General features: G+C 46.2%; 1 protein-coding gene across 1 annotated transcript in view; it reads right to left on the bottom strand.

Moving 5' to 3' along the window:
- Positions 1-20,603, bottom strand: part of Slc14a2 (solute carrier family 14 member 2) — a 75,376-nt gene that overhangs the window by 20,327 nt on the left and 34,446 nt on the right. The window contains exons 7-9 of the mRNA XM_052155937.1: positions 19,762-19,896; positions 19,342-19,391; positions 18,398-18,575 (exon numbers count right to left, since the gene is read on the bottom strand). Coding sequence (XP_052011897.1) covers positions 18,398-18,575; positions 19,342-19,391; positions 19,762-19,896 — 363 coding nt within the window. The remainder of the gene's footprint in view (positions 1-18,397; positions 18,576-19,341; positions 19,392-19,761; positions 19,897-20,603) is intronic.

Raw genomic sequence — 20,603 nt, 5'->3', positions numbered from 1 at the left:
GAGCTCACAACAAATGCCTTGCACTAATCCATGCTATTTTTGGGTATGCACAAAGACGGTGCAGAAACCAAAGGAACATTTGTCTGGGACAAGCAATGTGAACAGGAATGTTTTTGTTACGATGCTCAATTTTTTTTTTTTTTTTTGGTGGCTAACCAGCCAGAGGAGCGCAGGTAGACGTTGACTAGGTTTTGGGTTGAGCAGCTGAGGGCTGCCTCGTAAGAATGGGCTCTTTAATCAGGCAGAGTCTATGATGACCTGGGTTCCTTGTGTTTAGTACCAGATTCTGCACTGGCTTAGAGGCAGAAAAGTGAGTGGGGCAGGTTACCATGTGTTATAGAGCTGATGGCCCCATCACAACAAAGCAAAAGTGACAAGTACCTCTCACAGGCTACTGAAGGACCACCTGTAGTCCACAGCCCTTGGCTGTGACAGGCAAGGGTTGAGAGGTAGAAAGAGCTGCTACAAAGTAACAAGTACCTCTCACATAGGACCAGCACCCTGTCTGTAGTCCGCAGCTCCTAGCTGTTGAGCTCCAGCTCCAGATGGTAAGAGGTGGGAAGAGATTCTACAACAAAGACTGAACAGGAAGCAACCAACTTTCAATGCCTTGAAAACAGAGCAAAAGTGAGCACAGAGTCCTCGTAGACCCGGGGAAGCATTTGTAGACTGCTCTGAGCAGATGAAGGGAGCGTCAAGGGCAGCACTTGTATTATTACTGTAGAAACACGACATACCAGGGGGGTGGCAGGAAAGAAGGAGCAGAGGCACCATCTGGAACGCAGAGGCCATTACTTCCTGCTTGGCATTTTGCAAATCATGTACCCTCATTGACACTTTCCTTAACGGCAGGATGTAATTCTTCCACAAAGAAATATGCAGCCCCTGGAGGGCTACCCTTCCCAACCTGACCTGTAAATGATGACAGGTATCTGGAGCCTATCTCCTGCTTCTTTGCAATACTGTAACAAGACCAGATAAGGCCTATGAAACACTCCGCAGGGACATGGCCACAGGGAGGACACTTCTCTCTAATGGCACAGGGCTCCTCTGATCCAGGCAGAATGGTTTCTTCTCCTTGGGGGAACAGCTGCGATTTTTATACCTACCTGCACAGACTCTTGCCTAGCTGGGCTTAATCACATGTTCTTGACTGGTGAGGTATTTGATTTCCTTCAGCACCTCCAGCATCTACCACGCATCTGGTACATCGATGGTAGACACTCAGAATACTGTTAAACAAGTTAATGAGGGATATGCATTTTAATTTCTGAATGACATAAAGAAACAATGGCCATGCCAGGCTATGTAATATTTGTATATGTGTTTGTTTATATGTAGGTACTCATGTATCTGTGCATGTGTGTGTGCATGCATGTGTGTGTGCCTGTGTGCCTGTGTGTGTTCACATACATCTGTATGTAAAGACCATTGTATGTATGTTTGTTTATATGCAGGTACTCATGTATATGTGCATGTGTGTGTGCATGCATGTGTGTGTGCCTGTGTGCCTGTATGTGTGCACATGCTTCTGTATGTAGAGACCATTGTATATGTGTTTGTTTATATATAGGTACTCATGTATATGTGCCTGTGCGTGTGCATGTATGTGTGTGCCTGTGTGTGCACATGCATCTGTGTGTAGAGACCATTGTATGTGTGTTTGTTTATATGTAGGTATTCACATATATGTGCATGTGTGCATGCATGCATGTGTGTGTGCCTGTGTGTGTGCACATGCATCTGTGTGTAGAGACCAGGGTTGACAGTGAGTTTCTTCCTTATTACTCTTCACCACAGTTTTTGAGACAGGGTATCTTCTGAGCCTGAGCCTGAGTCAATTTGACTGAACTAACTGGCTGACCACAGAGTCCAAGAGATTTTCAGCCCACAGCTCCCACCATGCCCCAGTGCTGGGAATATAGGCGTCAGCCATGGTATCTGCTTCCCCAACACAAGTGCTGAGGGTCAGACTCAGGGCCTTATGCTTGTATGACAAGCATTTTACTGATCCAGGTCATCTCCACAACCCATAAAAACTTAAAAAATGATTTGTTTATGTTGAATGTTCAATGTTTTATAAATATTGAACTAGAAGTGACAGGTTTTTATTGCCTGACAAAGGCTATAGCTGGGCTGTGTGAGGTTTGGATATTACAGGGATTGGTGATCATTTCCATAATTACCACTGTAGTTTACACATGGTTCTATCATTGCTTGGCCATCGAAGACCAATAGGCATGAACGAAGACCTCAGTTAATAAGAGAAAGAAAACAGGCCACTGAAGGGGAACCTCTGACAGGATGTGATTTGACCATTGGATGTGATCAAGATCTATCCTATCTGATCACAGAGCCCAGGTTGCTTGGAGATGAGATCTCACCTGCTATAACTCAACAGTAAATTTTATTCAGTAAGTGTCTCCATCCCTGTCCCCACCCCCATCATGGTGTAGTAAACAGAGACAGAGCCCAGGAGCTCTGATGACCACGTCCCCATTTGTGTAGAGGCACATTGACTTTGCCCCATCAGCACAACTGCAAATGTTGTGTGGCATGTGGCTGGGAAGCTCTGCCCTTGGTGACCCGTGTGTCACTGCCAGCAGGCAAGTAACTCCTGGGTATGCAGCCTGGGTTAAGAACGGCTGCTTCCCTTTCTACTAACCAGCTTTATTAATATTACAATGCACATACATGTTCATTCAAGGGCTATTTAGGACCATTCCAGGGACACGGTCCATGCCCTCAAGAATAGCTACGTTTCATGTTTTGGAAGGTAAAACTTTAGTGGTACCTTCTTCCTGGTGTCTTAGAAGGAAAACAGTTCGGAGCTCTCAGTATTTGTTTAGAAGCACTCCCTCTGGGCAGCAGTGACCTTAGAGTTCTCATGCCGCTAAAGACATCAAACACATGACACTAACAACGATTTTGTAGACGAACTTGACTGTGAAGTAAAACTTTTGCCTTATTGAAATTTCTTTGAGGGGTCCAAAACCCCTCTTAAAAAAACCTGAAGCCAAATTTGATATTTTTTTTCAAAGAGGGAAATTCATCTTGTGTGTCTTTTTAAGTCAGCCCACAGTGGCTCATGCCTCTGAAATCAGCCTGTGGTGGTCTTGCCTGTGTTCCCCCCACCCAACCCGCAAGATGCCCTCCTCAGCTCTGAACCAGTTTTCCTTTCTCCCAGAGGTGATTGATGCTGCCTATTGATACCAACATGAACCACTTGTCATTTTCCCAGTTCCCTGGCTCTCATGCTCTTAGGACTTGCCCAATGCACTGTGGGCAGTTCTCTAGACAGAATGCCAGAATGGCTGTTTTTGTAGAACTGCATCATAAACAATGTGTGTTTGTTTATTTACTACTGGTTACACTTTGGTTATAGTTTGGGCAGATGTTTTCTTGTAGGACTTTTCTTTGCTAGAGAACATTCTCTTTCTCTGTCTCTCTCTGTCTCTGTCTCTCTGTATCTGTCTCTCTCTGTCTCTATCTCTCTGCCTGTGTATGTGTGGTGGGCAGGGGAGGCTTCTGAGTACTAAGTGAGATGATTCTTTTCTTTTTAAAATTATTTCTTTGTATAGCAAATGTTTGCCATGGAGGTCAGGAGAGGGCATTAGACAACGTGGAGCTGGAGTTATGAGCAGTTGAGAACCACCTCCCCTGAGTCCAGGGAACCAAACTCAGGTCGCCTGGGAGAGCAGACAGCACTCCTGTGGTTGACCCATCTTATCCCTAAGCTTTGTATCACTCTGGGTGAGGCAAGGTTGTTTTCATGCATACAACATGCTTTGAACATATTCTCTTCCCCACACGCCATGACCTCTTCCCCACACGCCCTTTCTGCCACAACCTCCCAAAACTCACTTTGGTTTTCTAGATGGCTTCTTTTTTATTTTCACATCATCTGTACATATATGATTTTTGTGGTTCTATAAAGTCTAGGAACAAATGGGAGAGCGTGTAATATTTGTCTTTCTGAAACTGATGCAATTTTCTTAGTGTGATTATATGTAGTTGCATCTATTTTTCTGTAAGCAACATTACTTTATGCTTCATTGTGACAAAATGTGTATATATATATATTATACAATGTATAGATATAAGTGTATATATATGAGAACACATATCACATTTCCTGTGTCATTCCTCTGTTGATAGATGCTTATAATCTATTGCGAGCAGTGCTGTAACAATGGTGTGTGCACATTGCTATGATATGGTGACTTCTCGTCACTGGGTAAATACCCAGGATGGTAGGGCAAAGCTTGTAATCAGACGGTAATGTTCTCACGGATTATTCTATACATATCAAGGCCTTGAATGTTAGAACTGGAAAAGAAAAATGAGCACTTGGAGGCTCTTTGGTCCTCTCATTTCACAGTTTGGGAAGTTCAGCTTGCAGGGATGGCGTGCCTTGTCGGTGGCCAAACTGTTAGCAGGGCCACGAGCAGATAGCCGCTCTGTCTTGCGTTTGGCGTTTGAGTCTTGTCTTGTCATCCTGACTCCTACAGGTGTTTTATTTTCACTCTGTCAGTTCCACTCTGCTTCAGAATGTGATGGCCTGCGTTAAGTATTCTAAAGTTCGTTGCTTTTTTTTAACTGTTTCTTCCATTTTCTCAAGAAAACACCTTCCTGAATCTTTCTGCTATTTCTGGACTGGGTGGTGGCTTGAGAGTTGGACTGATGAAAGAGGATTTGGTTCTTGATATATTCTCTGTTATAGGGGTTTCAGCCTTTTAATACACCAACCAATGGTCCGTCTTTTAAGAATGCAGGGTATAGCTCTTTGTAACCTCGAGGTAAGTGAGCCGCCTATTAAGAGCTGGTGCTTTGAGCGCGATCTCTCTTTCCATTCATATAGCTCATTAGTTAGCTAATGGACTCACCTAACTTTTGATTTCTTTTGATCCTTTTGTCTCACACCACGAGGAAGATATTAGTAAGTATAAATGAGCTGATATCTCATTTAAACTCATGAAATCTTGTAAATGAGATTAGCGAGTCAAAGGCCAGCTATAACTTAGGTGATTCTTGGCTCATTTTGCTTCAGAATGACATTGTATTGTCTTCCTATCCGCTCTACACCTCAGAACTGGGCATCAGCACTGCCAGTCTTCCTGAGTTCGATCTGTCTTTTCCCAGTCCCTTCTATATTCCAACTGTGAAACTATATTTTACTTTTCACTTTGGTATTCAATAATCTGCTTAGCTCCACAGAGCCCCAGCTCCGCTGCCTCGCTTTCTAGATATTCTATAATAGGGCAAGTGTAATTACCCAGCCTTATAGTTTTCTTCTAACACACGCTCTGCCACGGTCTCTAGTTTGTCACTGTTTTTCCTCAGTGCTTCCTCCACCCCTCTGTCTAAGGTCTGTCCACCCCTCTGTCTAAGGTCTGTCCATCCCTCTGTCTAAGGTCTGTCCACCCCTCTGTCTAAGGTCTGTCCACCCCTCTGTCTAGTTTGTGCTCTACACCTTCCATGACACTCCTCTTGGCTTATTTGGTCACGTGAATCCATCCGCTCTCTGGATTCTTATTGCATGTTCACAAAGTATTCTGAGGTACAGTTTTTGGAGTTTAGGCTGTTGGCAGGGTTTTTAATGTAGCTCAGGCTGGCCCTAAGTTTCTAGCCCTTCTGCCTTAGCCTTCTGTGCCTTGAGATCATAAGCACATATCATCTCAGTTTATAGTAGAGTAGTTGTCATAGTTTCAACACAAGTGAAAAATAATTGATAAATATTTCCCAACCCAATTAAACTACTTAGAGTGACCAATTATTCCATAATCAAACAACCTTTGACTCTAGGCATTGACAGAAGGAAACTGAGGCCCAGAAAGAAGGGTCTTACCTGGGTCACATGGGGGTCAGTTACAAAGCCAGGTATTGACTGATATCTTGTTTAAAATTGTATTCCCAGAGTATAGGTGTTTTATAGATAGCTGGAACTTTTCACATGAAATCAATGGGTGTGTGACTTTTAAATGAAAGCATAAATTATTTAATCTATCAAATGGAACAACAAAAAGTTACAAAGATAATCATCCCCACTGCAAGCAAATTGTCCTGGTCACTGTTTCCGGTCCTTTCCTTAGACATATTTCCATCCTGCCTTTCCACACACCCTCTTTCATGTTCTCCCCTGATTATCTATGACACAGCTAGCTAATTGATTATAGGCCTTTACCAACAAGTTTAGATATAGCCACAGGATCCTTAATACGATGACCCAAAGATCTAACACCAATCAGCCAGACTTGGCTCTTGAGGGCAAAATTATTTTTCTTCCTACCATTACGGCAGGAGGTGGGTTTTGTATATATTGGAGAAGGGGGCTATCTCAAGGTATGTGACTGACATGAGGCAGAGGCCACAGGTAAATAGATATATCTAAGTCTCACAGGGTGACTTTTCCCCAGCATAGAGATAACCCCCCTCCCCCCACATACGAATGGAAGAAGAACTCCCAAATCCTCCACTATCTAATAAGACTTTCACCACCTGCAGCTAGGCCCAGTGGACTTGTGATATTTTATATAAACACTTACAACCTATCTCCTAATGACGATGGGAGCCTCTCCATAAATAGCCAGTCTCATGAAGGACAAATGAGATTATAAAATTTACTACCTAACAAGATAATGAGCTGCCCACCTCTTATCTATTCAGATATGACCCACGAGACAAATGACCCATGAGGAAAGGCCAAATAACTTCTCTTAACTGCTACAAAGTGCCTCGTTGTCTCTCAGGGGAGCCGAGCGGTTCTGTCTCTTGGAGTTTGCCTGTTGTGTTTCTGTTTACACTGTGTGCTCTTTGTTAAAACTTTTCTGTCAGTTTGGTCTGGTGAGCACTTCTACCCCTGGGCTTCCCTCTCCTGGCTGGATACTTTGGTGGCTCAGTCAGGGAGCTCTTTCCTCATCTTCTTACATTTCTCTTCACGTGGAGGCTTACGGTGGTTGGCAGAGTGGCCCCTGGTACCTGGGAATCTCTGGGGCTGTTCTTCAGTGAGATCCAAAGGCTTCTGGGCTGAGAATTTACATGGCCATCATGGCTAAGAGTTTGTTTTAGCCAGTTTTCTAGGGTGAGAGGCTGCTTCTCTTCCTTTGGGGATTCCCCTCACTCTCAGCATGTGATCTGGGGACAGTGGCAACTTGTTTGGCATGAGTTTACACGTATGGCGAGGATGCCTTCATTCCTGTCACTCTGTCTTGTGTCTGTCACCTGACACCACAGAGCTGGAGAGAGCAACCATGTGTGGCCGACAGTGTTGTTTGCACATGCAGTCTTCCTTCCTTCCTCTCAGGCTTCCTGCTCTGAGACGCCAGTGGGCAGCCACGCTTTCTTACGCCAGTTAGCACAACAGCTGGCTTGTCTGCTGCCCACAGCCATACCTCTGCTCAGTAGCTGCTTCTGATGTCTCCTCTGACCTTTCCTCCTTGTTCTGTTCCCTCTCGTTTCAACCCACAGCTTTCTCCAGTAGCACCCTATGCAGCTGTACCCACACTCCCTTTGTACTGGGAGAGTAACACAGGGAATTCAGAGAGCATTTAAAAGCAAGCCCTTCTATGCAGAACATCCGTCTCCACGGGGTGGCTGATGGGAACCCAGGCACCGCTGCGTACATAGTTCCTTCTCCACGTCTGATTTTTCCCAGGTATGATCCAAGTTAGGATCTTTTAACCAGGATCCCAAAGGCCCACTGTGGCCTTTGACAAACCTGGCAGGGATATCTAAGTCACCCTGACCCCATGATGCATGCATGAACAAGGAAAGGTCCTGTGTCTTGTCTCTAGTAAGCATTTGAGCAGCTAAGGCTCATACTTGAAAACAAATTCAGCCTGGTTAGGCTCTGTTACTGTGCCTGACAGAGTCCCACTGGTCTTATTGGGCCACTCGTGTAGGAAATGAAAGAGAAGGACTGAATGAAAAGATGTGTGTGTGTGTGTGTGTGTGTGAGAGAGAGAGAGAGAGAGAGAGAGAGAGAGAGAGAGAGAGACAGACAGACAGACAGATGGACAGAGAGACAGAGATACAGAGAGAGAGGGAGTGAGGGAAGAGAGATGCATGTGTGTATATGGGTGGGCTTGAATGTGTATCTGTGTGTGTGTGTGTGTGTGTGTGTGTGTGTACCTGTGTGTGTGGAGAGAGGCATGTGTGTATATGGGTGAGTTTGAATGTGTATCTATGAGTGTGTGTGTGTGTGTGTGTGCATGTGTGCATGTGTTCGCGCGTGCATATGTGTTAAGAGAGAGAGGGAGGGAGAGGGAGAGAGATATGCATGTGTATATGGGTGGGTTTGAATGTGTGTTGTGGGTATGTGTGTGTGCCTGTGTGTGTGTTGGGGGTTGGACACACGTGCGTATGTGTCCCTCTATCACTTCTACCTTATTCTGCTGAAACAGGGTCTCTCAGTGAACCTAGAGCTCCCATTTTTTTTTGGGGGGGGTGCAGGTTGGCTGACTAGAAAGTCCTGTCTTTGCTCCTGCTTCCCACCAAGTACTGGGGTTACTTGCATGTTCAACCATACTGGCTTTTACATAGGTTCTGGGCTCTGAACTCACATCCTCACATGTATGCAGCAAGTTTTCTTACCCCTGAGTCAAATAGCCATTCTGGAAAGGACCATGGTCACAGTTGTTAACTAAAAGCTATGGGAAATAACAACACAGGGTCTTCTGAGCACCCAACTCTCTTTCAGTCTATAACAACGGAAACTTGTGTGACAGGAAGCCAGTCCTAGTCCCGAGAGTCCAGAGGGCCAAGCTATCCTGGAAGTCACTTTATAAGCGAAGACTCTCCACATCTGAATATAAAACTTCAAACGTTAGATCAGGGCCTATAGCTCGATCCTCTAGTAATTAGGCACACATAGATTTTAAGTTCTTTAATAACTGGGAGAAGACCTTTGGCCAAAAGTGTCAAGCTACGAGAAAAAGGGATAAGAGGCAGGTGCACATGGTGGCAATAGTGGTGACATCCTCCTCTCCACCCATCTCAGGGAATCTTAGGGCTCCATCCAGTAGTAACACGACCTAGGCTCAGGTCAAAAGACTCTCTCCTGCTCTTGGTGTGGCTAGCTGGGACATTTCATCTGACAGTGCCTAAGGCTACCAAGATACAAGTCTCACCCAAGGCCATGTCCAATCCACAAAGTAGAGGCCTGTTGAATACAAGATTGTCTCTTCCCTTAGTAAGAGCTCAAAGCCAAAGAACAATAAATGCCCCCAACTCTGTTCCTTGCTATGAGAAGCCCAACCTCCCTCAAAGTCTCAAAGGAGAGACTCACCCTCCCTTTGAGGAATATTCAGCTCTGAGGCTGTACAAACTCCTGTCTTCTCTAGATCTGTGGATGATCCTTGAATAACCGTGTATGTGGCAGGGAGAAAAATCATATTCCTCTTTGATACTGAGGCTAAGTTTTCAGCCCTGACCATCTTCTCCAGTTTGACTTTCCAGTCCCCCAACCAGCTTGGTTTTTATCTCCTTTAACCTGCATGGTAAAAAATATCTTCTACTCATTCCTATATGTTTATGGGAAGGCTGCTCCATTCCTTCCCCAGATAGAGCTATCATCCCTACACTGGAGGCTCTTCTAAGTTTCTGGGGCTGTAAATACTCTACGGCTCTTCTACCTGTCCCTGTCCCATTATGGTCCAGAATCATCTGGAGCCTTAAAGACTGCCTCTGCAATCTCTACGAGACCTCTATGCCACCCAACAAATTTTGTTCCTGCCTAGTGTTTTGAAGTTGTGTCCACTAATATCGAATCTTGCCATGGAGTTCTTAAAGACCCTGACACTTTTTAGGGTCAGAATTCGGAAGAAATATTGATACAGATTTTCCTTGCTCATACCATGATACCCACAGCCATGCAGCCACCTGGAAAGAAAGAGCCATTCTCATTGCAGATAATACCCAGTTAAACATGCCCCTGAAGGAACTTTCTCACAGAGATCTGGACTCCAACACAGATGGCTTTTATGTATATTGTATTGCAAGGTCCATCATAAAGACCACGTTGACACTTCTCTGGGTAAAAGTTGAGCTGATTTACAAGCCAAACAGGGGAATCAGCTTCTGCTCAAGCCTGCCTTGGGTCTTGGTATTCTTCCTCTCTCAATATGTCACCTCAACAGACTCAGCGGGCTTTAGACCAGGGCCTTACAGCTCCTCCAGAGGGGTGGTCACAGATTACAGAAAACAAGCTCTGTCTCCCTCAATGCCTCTAATGGAAAAGACTTCACAATTGCCATCAGACTACACATTTGAGGGCTAAAGCTCTCCAAATTCTAACTGGGCCTCCTCTCACAGACAGGCATTCTTCACATAGTCTATTTCCAAAATGTGTCCCACTTGTCATGGAAATCCCAGAGGAGCTGTGAGGCCCCATCTCCTTTTATAGCCTGTCAAGAGTAGGGGAACTATGCTGGGAGGCTGGCAGACAGCAGTCACTGACACTTTTCCCCATGCAGGGCACTGAGATATCTACTAGTTCTAGTGAGCACCTTAACTAGGTGGATGGAGCACTCCTCACAAAAGCAGAAAAGGCCCCAGAGCTGAGCAGCCGTCGTGGACTGCAGTGACTTCACTCTGGGTTTGCTTGGTCCTTGTGGTCTGACCTGACTTTCATTTCCAATCTCACTCAGGAAATGAGTGAGGCTCTCAAAATTAAGAATTATTTATGCAGCCTCTTAACCTCCATCTTCTGGGAAGGCCAAAGGGCTACTCTAACATTCATGCCAGGTTCTTCCTCTCAACAGCCCTCATAACAGATCAGAGGGTCATGATCTCCATCATTGTGTCAATATCACGAAAGACAGACAATCGAGGCTGTCTCCAAGACCCAGGACAAGTATTGTCTCAAGCATATTTTCAGGATCACTTTGTCATACTAGCTTGTGAGACTATGTCCACCTTCTAACCCTCTTGTAGGATAAAAAGGCAGGATAAAAAGGCTACCTGTCTGACCCTGAGCCTATCGTGTCCTCCTAATGTCTTCATCTGTAACCAAGTTACAAGGCCTGTGCCTGTTGATTAGTCCACCCAGGGTTAAGGTTGTTCTACCACTCCAAATTCAAGCAACCTGTTCCGTGAGCCACCTGGAGATGGCTCCCTTTCCACCTAGCTCCAGGTGAGATCTACCTTCAGATACCTCTAGAATCTAATTTATCAACTGGCCTGGCTCATGACTTGAATTGTAACTCCTATTACCTGAACATCACTGGTCCTTATACTGGGCACAGGGCTCCCAGTGTTCATAATCACTATTAAACTTCCCATCTGTGTTCTAGCCACTTGTAAGCACCATAGGTTTCGTTATTCTTTTATTACTGTCCGTAGACCCTTTCCTATTATCTTAATTCTACTCTGTATCATGGGCCCCTCCTTATTTCACATTCTTGTATAATTGGTACCTTCTAGGTTGTAGGTCATTAAGATCTAGATGACTTTGTCAGCTCTTTACACTGATTCCCACTTGACCTTCAGGTGATGTTTCCGCCTAACCTTCAACTTTCTGTGATGCCACCTCCTTCATGATGAGACTCAAGCCATTGTGTCTTATGCTCCTACAAGTCTATGGCAGAGCAGCAACGCCAACCAAGACTCCCTGCTGCTCTTTCTCAGTTCCTAAGTAGTTCCAGAAGAAAGAGACCTTTGCCTTTTGTCAATAATTTGACCTTGCTGATCTGCCAGGGCAGATCTAGAAATGAAAAAGAAAAAAAAAGGTGCCCCAAATAAAACGAAAACCTCTTTACTTTCACAACCAGATTCCAACTGCATTGAGCTTGACACAGTTGATTATAAAGTAATACAAAAGCAATGATAGCCCAATCTCCAATGACCTCTGCTACCTCACCTGAAATGGACAATCCCTGGAAGGACGAATGGAGTTATCAAATTTACTATCTACCATGACAGAGTTACCTACTTCCTGTCTACTCATATATGATCCGACACAAATGGCCCATGGGGTACATTCTAGTCACTTTTCTTACCTGATATTAAAGCACTCCATTCTCTCTCAGGGAGGCAATTCTCTCTCTCTCTCTGAGAATTTATCCACTGTGTTTTAAAATTTTTAGAACTTTGTAGTAAAACTTTTACGTTGGATCTGGGAAGCTGGCCCAGCACATAAAGCACTTGTGGCGCAAGCATGGAGATTAAAAGTTGGATCCCTGGACCCACAGAAAAGTCAGGCAGGTGTGGGAGCCTTGTCCTTCTAGCACCCTGTGGGAGGCAGAGACAGGGGATTGGGGCAAGCTGGCCAGCAGACTGGCTACAAATAATGACACCTGAGTTCAGTGAGGGACCCTGCCTCAATAAATGTAGAATTATTGTTACCCAGTGTCAACTTCAGTTCTCCACACACATGCATACATATGCATCTACATGCACACACACACACACACACACACACACACACACACACACACACACACGTTCACCTCAGTCCTTGTATGATAAATACTTTTAACCCTATGCTTTGGTCTTGGGGCAGATCACATATTTTGTAAGGATGTAAGATTACCATTTTGTATGGTTTAATCAAATAAATTCTATATCCTGGAATAATGCCCTTTATGGTCTCTGGCATCCAGAAATACCCTTTTCTGCAGCTATACGGAATAAGTGTATATGCTATTGAAATTGGTATATACAAGGGCACCAAGGAAATAGATTGCTGAGGAGCTGGGATATGTAGACACACCTGGGGTAGGATGAACCAGTTCTATTGGCATGTTTACAGAAGGGGACAGGACACAGAGGCAAGTCAAACCTGTAGCAGGTAATGACTTCCTGGAAGAAGGTATTTGACTTTATCTCATTAGCCAGAAGTTTGAGCTAAGAAGCTCATTTCAACAGGGAAGAGTGCTTCCCTGAAGACTCTTGGATATCAGAGCTCTAAGGCTTGGAGATGCGTGGGAAGGATGACAGACCACACAAAACTCACACAGTGGTCAGGAGAGTTGGGAAAGGAAATCTGGGGCCGATTTGTTACCCTGGTTCTGTCACATGGTGAGCAAGACAGGCCAGCTCAGGTGGCCAATTTGCACACCTAAACTTCAGCCCCTGCTCATTTATTACCGGGGTATGTCTCTGGATTACCTGAGGCTTCTTCATCTATAAAACAAGAGATCTATAGAACAAGAACTATAAACATTTAAGAGCCTTTCCAGCTTTAATCTTCCAGGATCTAGATTTTTTTTTTTTTTGCTAGTATTCTTAATAGGTTTCCCCATCCCATGACTGCCTTCCCAAGATATAGTGCAAAGAAAGAAAGAAGAGTTTTCTTTTGAAAAGCCACCTGGTCCTGTAGGTGGGTATCTACCTGGTTCCCTTATGCCCCCAGTGTCTCTTACCTGGGCTTCTTTTGAGTCCCAGATAGGGCTGGAGAAATCTAGATCGTCAGACTTGAGAAGAAGCTTCTTGCCAATCTTCTCAGCTTCCAGGTGCTGTGAAGTCTCCTATGCCTGAACCTCCTCACTGCCCTGTATCTTCCAGCCCTTCCTCTTGAAACTTCTTGTAAATCCACCAAATTTTACCCCTGGACCCATGCTTGCCACAGGTCTACCAATAGAGGAAGAAGAAAGACAAACATCTCTCGGCAGCCTTCCTGCACTCGGGCCTTCCTGACTAAAGATACTTCCTAAGCACCTCAGGGAAGGTGTATTCTAGCTGTCATGGTTTCCCTAGCAGCTGGATCAGGTAAGTTCCCTGACAGGGCAGCCCTGCAACTGTCTAGCTGCTTCCTTGTTATCTCTCAGGCATTACCCACTTCTCATTAGAATTCTAGCTCCAGTATTTGTCTGTAAGCGATGACCTAAGCGTTGTCTCCTTGGGGGACCAATTTGCCTTCTAATCTCAATAAGTGCACTTAATTCCCCAACAGGCAGGGCACAGGCTGGGGACTAGTGCTTGCCATCAGCGACTCAATGGAAAGGTTTGCACAGCCTAATACTAAATGTGGGCTTTCTGTGGAAAATTTCAGACCTTTCTCCCTAACTCTTGATGACCAGGGTCTCCTGGTATCTCAGACTAAGAAGGGCACGACTTAACCATGATGGCCTAAATACGACCTGAGGTCTATATATTAGGGAGGCTGGCTCTCACAAGTCCCATGAAGCCGTGGGTCTGGTGGACTGACCTGTCAGAGAGGGGGCTAACAAAACATGCTTTGCTTGACTTCAAGAGTATTATGGGTCATCGACCTCACACTCACATACTGCTCCCAGCATGCACTTTGGGGTAGAAGGTGGCATCCTCCCCAGGATCAGAATGATACCTCACATCAAGGACATTAGCTCCACTTGAGTAGACAAACTTTCCTGCTGACGTCAAAGGTTCCCTTCCTACACCAGGTGTTTGGGACTCTCAAAGAAGGGCCTTGATCAAGGAGAATGAAAGGCAAACAAGTGGGGTGGGGGCACACAGGTGCCCTCACATTCCAGGGACAGGTTGGGAGCTGGTTGAGAGCAGACTAATTCCACACTTAGGCCCTTTCGGGGTCCATGATAGATTGCTCCTCATAGCGAAGCCTGGAGCTTTCCTTTCCCCTGGCTGTCTAGTCTCTCAGCTCCATCTCAGATGCCCTTTGCCCTCTTGCTCTGGCTCCTCTAGGGCTCTTGAACTTTTCATAGTGAGCTCAGCTCTGCTTCTTGAGAATCCACCTTGGTTGGCTCAGACACAGCGCAGAGATGCTGCTTATGAGCAATAATATGCTACCAAGCTGGAGGGAAGAGTCCCCTGTGAAGTCACCTTAAAGAACTCATCCAGGAATGTCACACTGGGTTCAAGAGCTAACCAGAACCATGGTGCAATACAGCGTCTCTCAGCCACTCATGTTATCCACAGGGTGTATTTGGGGTGAGGCAGCCAGTGGAATCTTGTGCCTAGCGGGTCCTAGCAAATGTTGGAGTAGACCAAGGGCACGTGGAAACCTACAGTCTTTTTAGGTCCTGAGGGCTTAATCAGAAGTCACTTCAAAAGGACGTTTTCTTCAGAATGCTCTGGTTTCCTTCAGCTCTGCATTTTCATATTTGAAGAAGACAGAGGATGGTGAAATTAATACCAGGGTCTACACAGTAGTCAGACTCTTTGGAGGAAAGGGCCATACTATTTGTGCTCCAAAGTGTGTCTGTCTCCTTGGCTTCCTTCCATTTCCACAGATCCCCTTCCCGTCCGACTGTAAGAACAGGCTGGAGGCTTGAACTTACCATTTGTAAAGGGTTGCTTCAAGGGGACTTGCAGTCCTCCCTCCCACCTCATTTTTTAAGGTCCCTTCTAGATCCGCTCCAGGTGGAATGGGTCCCATGGATTCTACTATCTCCTTGGGATATCTAGAGGCAAAAACAAGTACCCCACTCCTCAATGTGGTTATGTTTAAAGGAGCTTTCAAATAAGACTGTGTGTGGTTTGCTGGAACTCCTGGTCCCTGCGAAACTGCCAGTTTCACTTGGTTTTAAATGAGAATGTCTCAAGTCCTTCACAGCTTTTGAGATCTGAGGGAACAAAGGGTCAGCATTACACAGGATGTGCACTGGCCTGTGAGGGGCGGGGGTACTGAGTGGATAGAGTCACAAATGCAGTCCAAGAAGACCAAATAGTGGCTGGATCTTAGAGGGCCGAGAAGAGGAAGACCATTCAGAGGGAAGACTATGGGGAAAGGCAGGTGAAGGGAGAGACCAGGTGAGTGATACTCTCAAGAAACCAGCATAAGAATCTTGGTAAACTGACCAGATGGCTGACTGGTCAAACTTTGTAAAAATCTGCAAAGTAATAGTGGCATATTTTTAGTGACTGATGTTCTAGTGAATACCTACGTTCTGATGTTCTACCACATTAGCTTCCTCTTTACTCTTCAGGGAAGACTCAGGGTCACAGAATCATGGGTACTTTGAGTTTAGAAAGGGACACTGTAGTAGACACCTGGTCTAGCCCTCTGCTCAGTAAACAAAGTACCTCAACAGGTCTCCAGTTGCTTCAGCATTGCGCGAGTGGGAAACTGAGTTTAAGTAGCTACCATTGCTTGGACAACTGTTACAAAGAGGCTCTCTTCACGGGCTCATGCCATCATCACCTCTGTGTTGTGCTTCAGAGCCATCCCCTGAAGACAGCTGAGGCTCCGTCATGTTTCTTCCCAAGGCATACCACCCTCATTTCTAGCAGGAGAAGGATCCTTCAGTTCATCTACCCAACCTGGCCACATCTCGGCCCTTCACACATAGGTTCAGAATGTGCTGCTTGTGTTTCTCCGTACTCTCTTCCTCTTAGAATCAAACCTATTCTCATAAATGACACCTACCACCTAAGATGCGAGTGACTGACCATGCTTACTTCATTACCAGCCCAGGGCTGTTTATATTTTAACAGGTTCCAAACCTCAAATCGAAGGGATGGCTGGGAACGCTTGGGTAGCAGCTACGGGAAGCTATGGGGTCATGGGGAGAAGAGGCATAGAAAATTTCCTGGAGTCTTTAAAATCATTCCTGAGACAATTCCTGAATGGAAGACCAACCCATCCAGGTAGCTGCCTTGATATGAAAACTGGTGCTGTGAGCTAATCTGCACTTGGGCTGTCTGGCCTGCATCCTCGTCTGAGGTGAGACTTTTCAGCTGGCCAGGCAAATCACCGTAAAATAAATTCCTTGAAGGCAGGGCAGGGTCTGACTCTTTCCTGGTTTATTGTCAAGCCCTGGGTTGAGTAACCTATTAACAGTTCCACGTAAAGGAATCTTCTGGGTGAGCGAACAAATATGGTCATCCTACAGGCAGAGCTCTCTGGCTCTGTGCACTGACAGATGCTACGTGGTTACCAGCAGGAGAGCCCAGATGGGAAGGGAAGGAATGGATGAAGCTGGGATCACATAGCTTTCAAAGGCAAGAGGAAACAGGCACAAAATGTGCAGCCTTACCCCAAAGGTTTTATAAAACCCAAACTATGATTTCTGAACCCCCAAATCCAATGCGTCTGCTGAGTTGCAGGAAAGAAGCCATGAAATACCTCAAAGCAAAAAGATAAATGGTGAGAACCGTGAAGTGGAAGGCAAGACACTTAGAACTGAGGTCATGGAGGTCCGAGGAGGTGCAGAGAGGCTCCAGGGTCATGGAGAGAGAGAGAGAGAGAGAGAGAGAGAGAGAGAGAGAGAGCAGAGAAGTGTGAGTCAAACCAATGTCAGGACAAAATCTCTGAGTGGAGCAAAGGCTTTTTACGTGTGGAAAGGCAGGGTGACAGATGGTCACCAGGCTCAACTTTAGAAACAACATGGGCATCTAGAAAGGAAGGTTGTTTATAAAAGAAAAAAAAAAGAATCATGTTTCTCATTTGAAATAGAAATAGGGAATGAAGAGACAGCATTTATGGCCATCTGGGCACCCCCTGACCAGATAAGATGTCACTTATTGGCCGGGGACAAGACTCTGTAGCCATGCAGAGTTGCAAAACATCACCGGCATTCTTTCAGGTCCTACTTGAAGCAGATCCTCGGGGAAGAGTTCTAAAGATGAGTATGGAGCTCGCAAGACAGGATGACAAAGAGGGGAGCAAAGTCAGTGAATGCAGGAGGACAGGGCGCGAGGACAAGGCGCGAGGTGGGGCTGAGTATAGATTTCTTGCAAAAGGAAGAGGCGTGTTAGTAAGAATAATAAACAGCTCCAAACACCTGGGCTGGGGAAGCACCCAGAGTCTAGAAGTACGTGTTGCTGAGGGGAAGGGAGGAGGGCTATAAAGGCTCCAGGGTCTCAGACTGGGAGAGATGGAGTATGTTATGATAAGCTATTAGGCTCTTGTTTTTACGTAACGGAGACGTGGGCTTTTATACTGAGTGCTGGGAGAAGCCGTTTAGTGGCTACCGGCAGGGAAAGCTCCAAGGTTCTAGATTCTTTATTAACATATGCAGGGCACCTCACCCCTCCATCACTGCCAAAACCCTCTCCTGTGGAAAGCTCCTTGTGTCCACCACCCCCTAGTTCTAAACCAGGGTGCATTTCCTTCTTACTATGCGTCCTCACATGTCTCTGCTCCATGTCTGCCTGGGAGCCACCCAGCCTGGTCACTGCTACAGCATCCTTTATCTAGATGCGTCCCTATCATCCCTTAACCCTTTTCTCAAAAGACTAAGGAGTGGTTTCATTTTACACCAGCAACATGCAAATCAGACTCCTCAATTCCAATTCCAGCAAGGGCAGACCAGCTTCCTTTAATGCCACCATGGGTAGTTTATAAAGATCTAGGCAGAGGGGTGGAATCAGCCTCAGGGTTAGGGAGGAACAAGTGGGTTTGATTTGATACAGGTGCAAGGAGAGGCAAGGAAAGTGTGTGCCGGGTTGATTGGCCCGGAGTGGAGACCACGCGGATGCAGGGAAGAAGAACATTTCTGCCTGCTGCTGAGCTAGTCACCATTGGGGGCCTTCTCCTCTTCGCTGCTGTGTCTCACTGTCAGGAAGTAGATGCGGTTGGCCTCCGGGTAGGTGACTTTGCTGAGTGGGAGCTTGTAGATGCCGGGGTTGTTACTTGTGAGGAGGAGGAAGGTGAGGGTGGAGAGACAGAAGGCCCAGGTGCCTGGTGGTACGCCAACCTGCAGATTGAAACCAGAAATGGAAGGCTGTTGCTAGGCCCCTGTCTTGGGCCAGAAACCTGAGGAGAAGGATGTGATAGAGACTGAGAATGGAGAGCCCTGCCTTCTGCCAGATGAAGGCTTTAGTAGGCCTAGCTTCAGAGTCAGAAGAAATTGAGGTGTTGCTCTCTTTGGGTACACTCGGAATCTTTTTTTTTTCAGTTCTAATTTTGTATTTTGTTTTTCTTTCTTTAAAATAGGGTTTCAAAACACCCAAGTTGGCCTCAAACTCACTGATTTCCAAAGATTTACTGATTTTATATATGTGAGTACACTGTAGCTGTCTTCAGACACACCAGAAGAGGGCATTGTATCTCATTACAAATGGTTGTGAACCACCGTGTGGTGGCTGGGAATTGAACCCAGGACCTCTGGGAGAGCAGTCTGTGCTCTTAACCACTGAGCCACCTCTCTAGCGGACACTTGGAATCCTTTAATGCTGGGCCTGAATGGGTCTTACACCCAGACCAGAGGGCCATCTGTCCATCCCTGTTTTTCACAGTTGTCCTTCGACACATGTGCACATACACATACCCACACACGCTAGAACTCCACGCTCAAAATTCTTTGGATATAATCATGGGTAAATCTTGACACGCACATTGGATAATGGACAGGATTGTATTACCCTTACACCTTTCCTCAGTCTTCTATCTGACCCCAAGTGCCTGGAAGCTCTGCTGGGGGAGGAAGACCTCGGGTTAGTGTCCACACAGTCTGGACTTACCACTGCCATCATATTGGACAGGGCCGCTCCCATGTATGCACAGAACAGGGCTGTGGAGGAAGAAGACCTGTGAGTGAAGTGAGCTTCCCAGAGCCTGTCTTCTCCAGCTACTGTTTCAGCAAAGCAGGGGCCCAGCCCCAGAGCTGCCTCCCGACGGCCTTGGTGTTTGGTGCCAGCCTTTACCCGACCTGTATTCCTCCAACCACTGTGCACTTTCTGAGGGCAGAGGTTAAAGGTCACACATCCTTATATCCTCTTGCACATTCATCATGGTTTCTCATCGGGCTGGCAGTCCTCACTTTGAGAGTGGGGGTCCTCATCTTGTCCCCCCTCCCGATTTTGATAAGGGATTAGCACAGACATAGAACTAATAAAAGGCCAGCCAGAGGGGCTCAGTTGTCACTTTCTTAAAAAACCTACCACAGACAAGGGCCAGCAGGTGTGTCTGCCAGGTGAGTGCGTAGAACATTCCTCCAATGGCGACACAGGAGAGGACACAGTTGTAGCTCCAAAGGCCCAGGTAGATTGTCTCAAAGGGAGTGGCCACAGTCAGTGCTACAAGAGAAGGTGTGGTGTTTCTGGTAAGTTTGGGCCACAGAAGAAAGGCCTTCCCATGGCTGACGCCAGCCCTCAAGGTGGCCTCTGTCCCCTCATTCACGTGTGGTGTGCATGTGTGCATGGTGTGTGTGTGTGTTTGTGCGCGCACGTGCGCGTGTGTATGTGATGTGCATGTGTGCATGTGTGTGTGGTGTGCATGTGTGTGTGGTGTGTGCATGTGCGTGTGTGCGAACATGTGTGTGTGTGTGCGCAGTGTGTGTATGTGCGCATGTGTGTGCATGTGTGCACATGTGCGCATGTGCGTGTGTGTGTGTGTTGTGTGTGTAGTGTGTGTGTGCGCGCGTGTGCACGTGTGCATGTGATGTGCATGTGTGCATGTGTGTGTGTGTTCACGTGTGTGTGTGTGATATGCATGTGTGCATGCATGTGTGTGTGTGTGTGATGTATGCATGTGTGTGTGTTGTGCGTGTGCATGTATGCACGTGCATGTGTGTGGTATGTGTGTGTGCGCATGTGTGCGTGTGTGCATGTATGTGTGTGTAGGTGTGCATGTGTGTGTTGTGTGTGTAGGTGTGCATGTGTGTGTTGTGTGTGTAGTGTGTGCGTGCACATGCAGGTGATGATGTCTGGGTTAAGGAGCACTCAGGGAGGGACATCAGTACCCTCCTTCACCCCAAGCTGCTGCACTGTCAACCATTTCAATT

Source organism: Apodemus sylvaticus, chromosome 13 (assembly GCF_947179515.1).
Source record: "Apodemus sylvaticus chromosome 13, mApoSyl1.1, whole genome shotgun sequence".
In the NCBI taxonomy this organism is placed as follows: domain Eukaryota; kingdom Metazoa; phylum Chordata; class Mammalia; order Rodentia; family Muridae; genus Apodemus; species Apodemus sylvaticus.
Note: the sequence above shows the minus strand (reverse complement) of the source record. Positions and strands in the feature narration are given on the sequence as shown.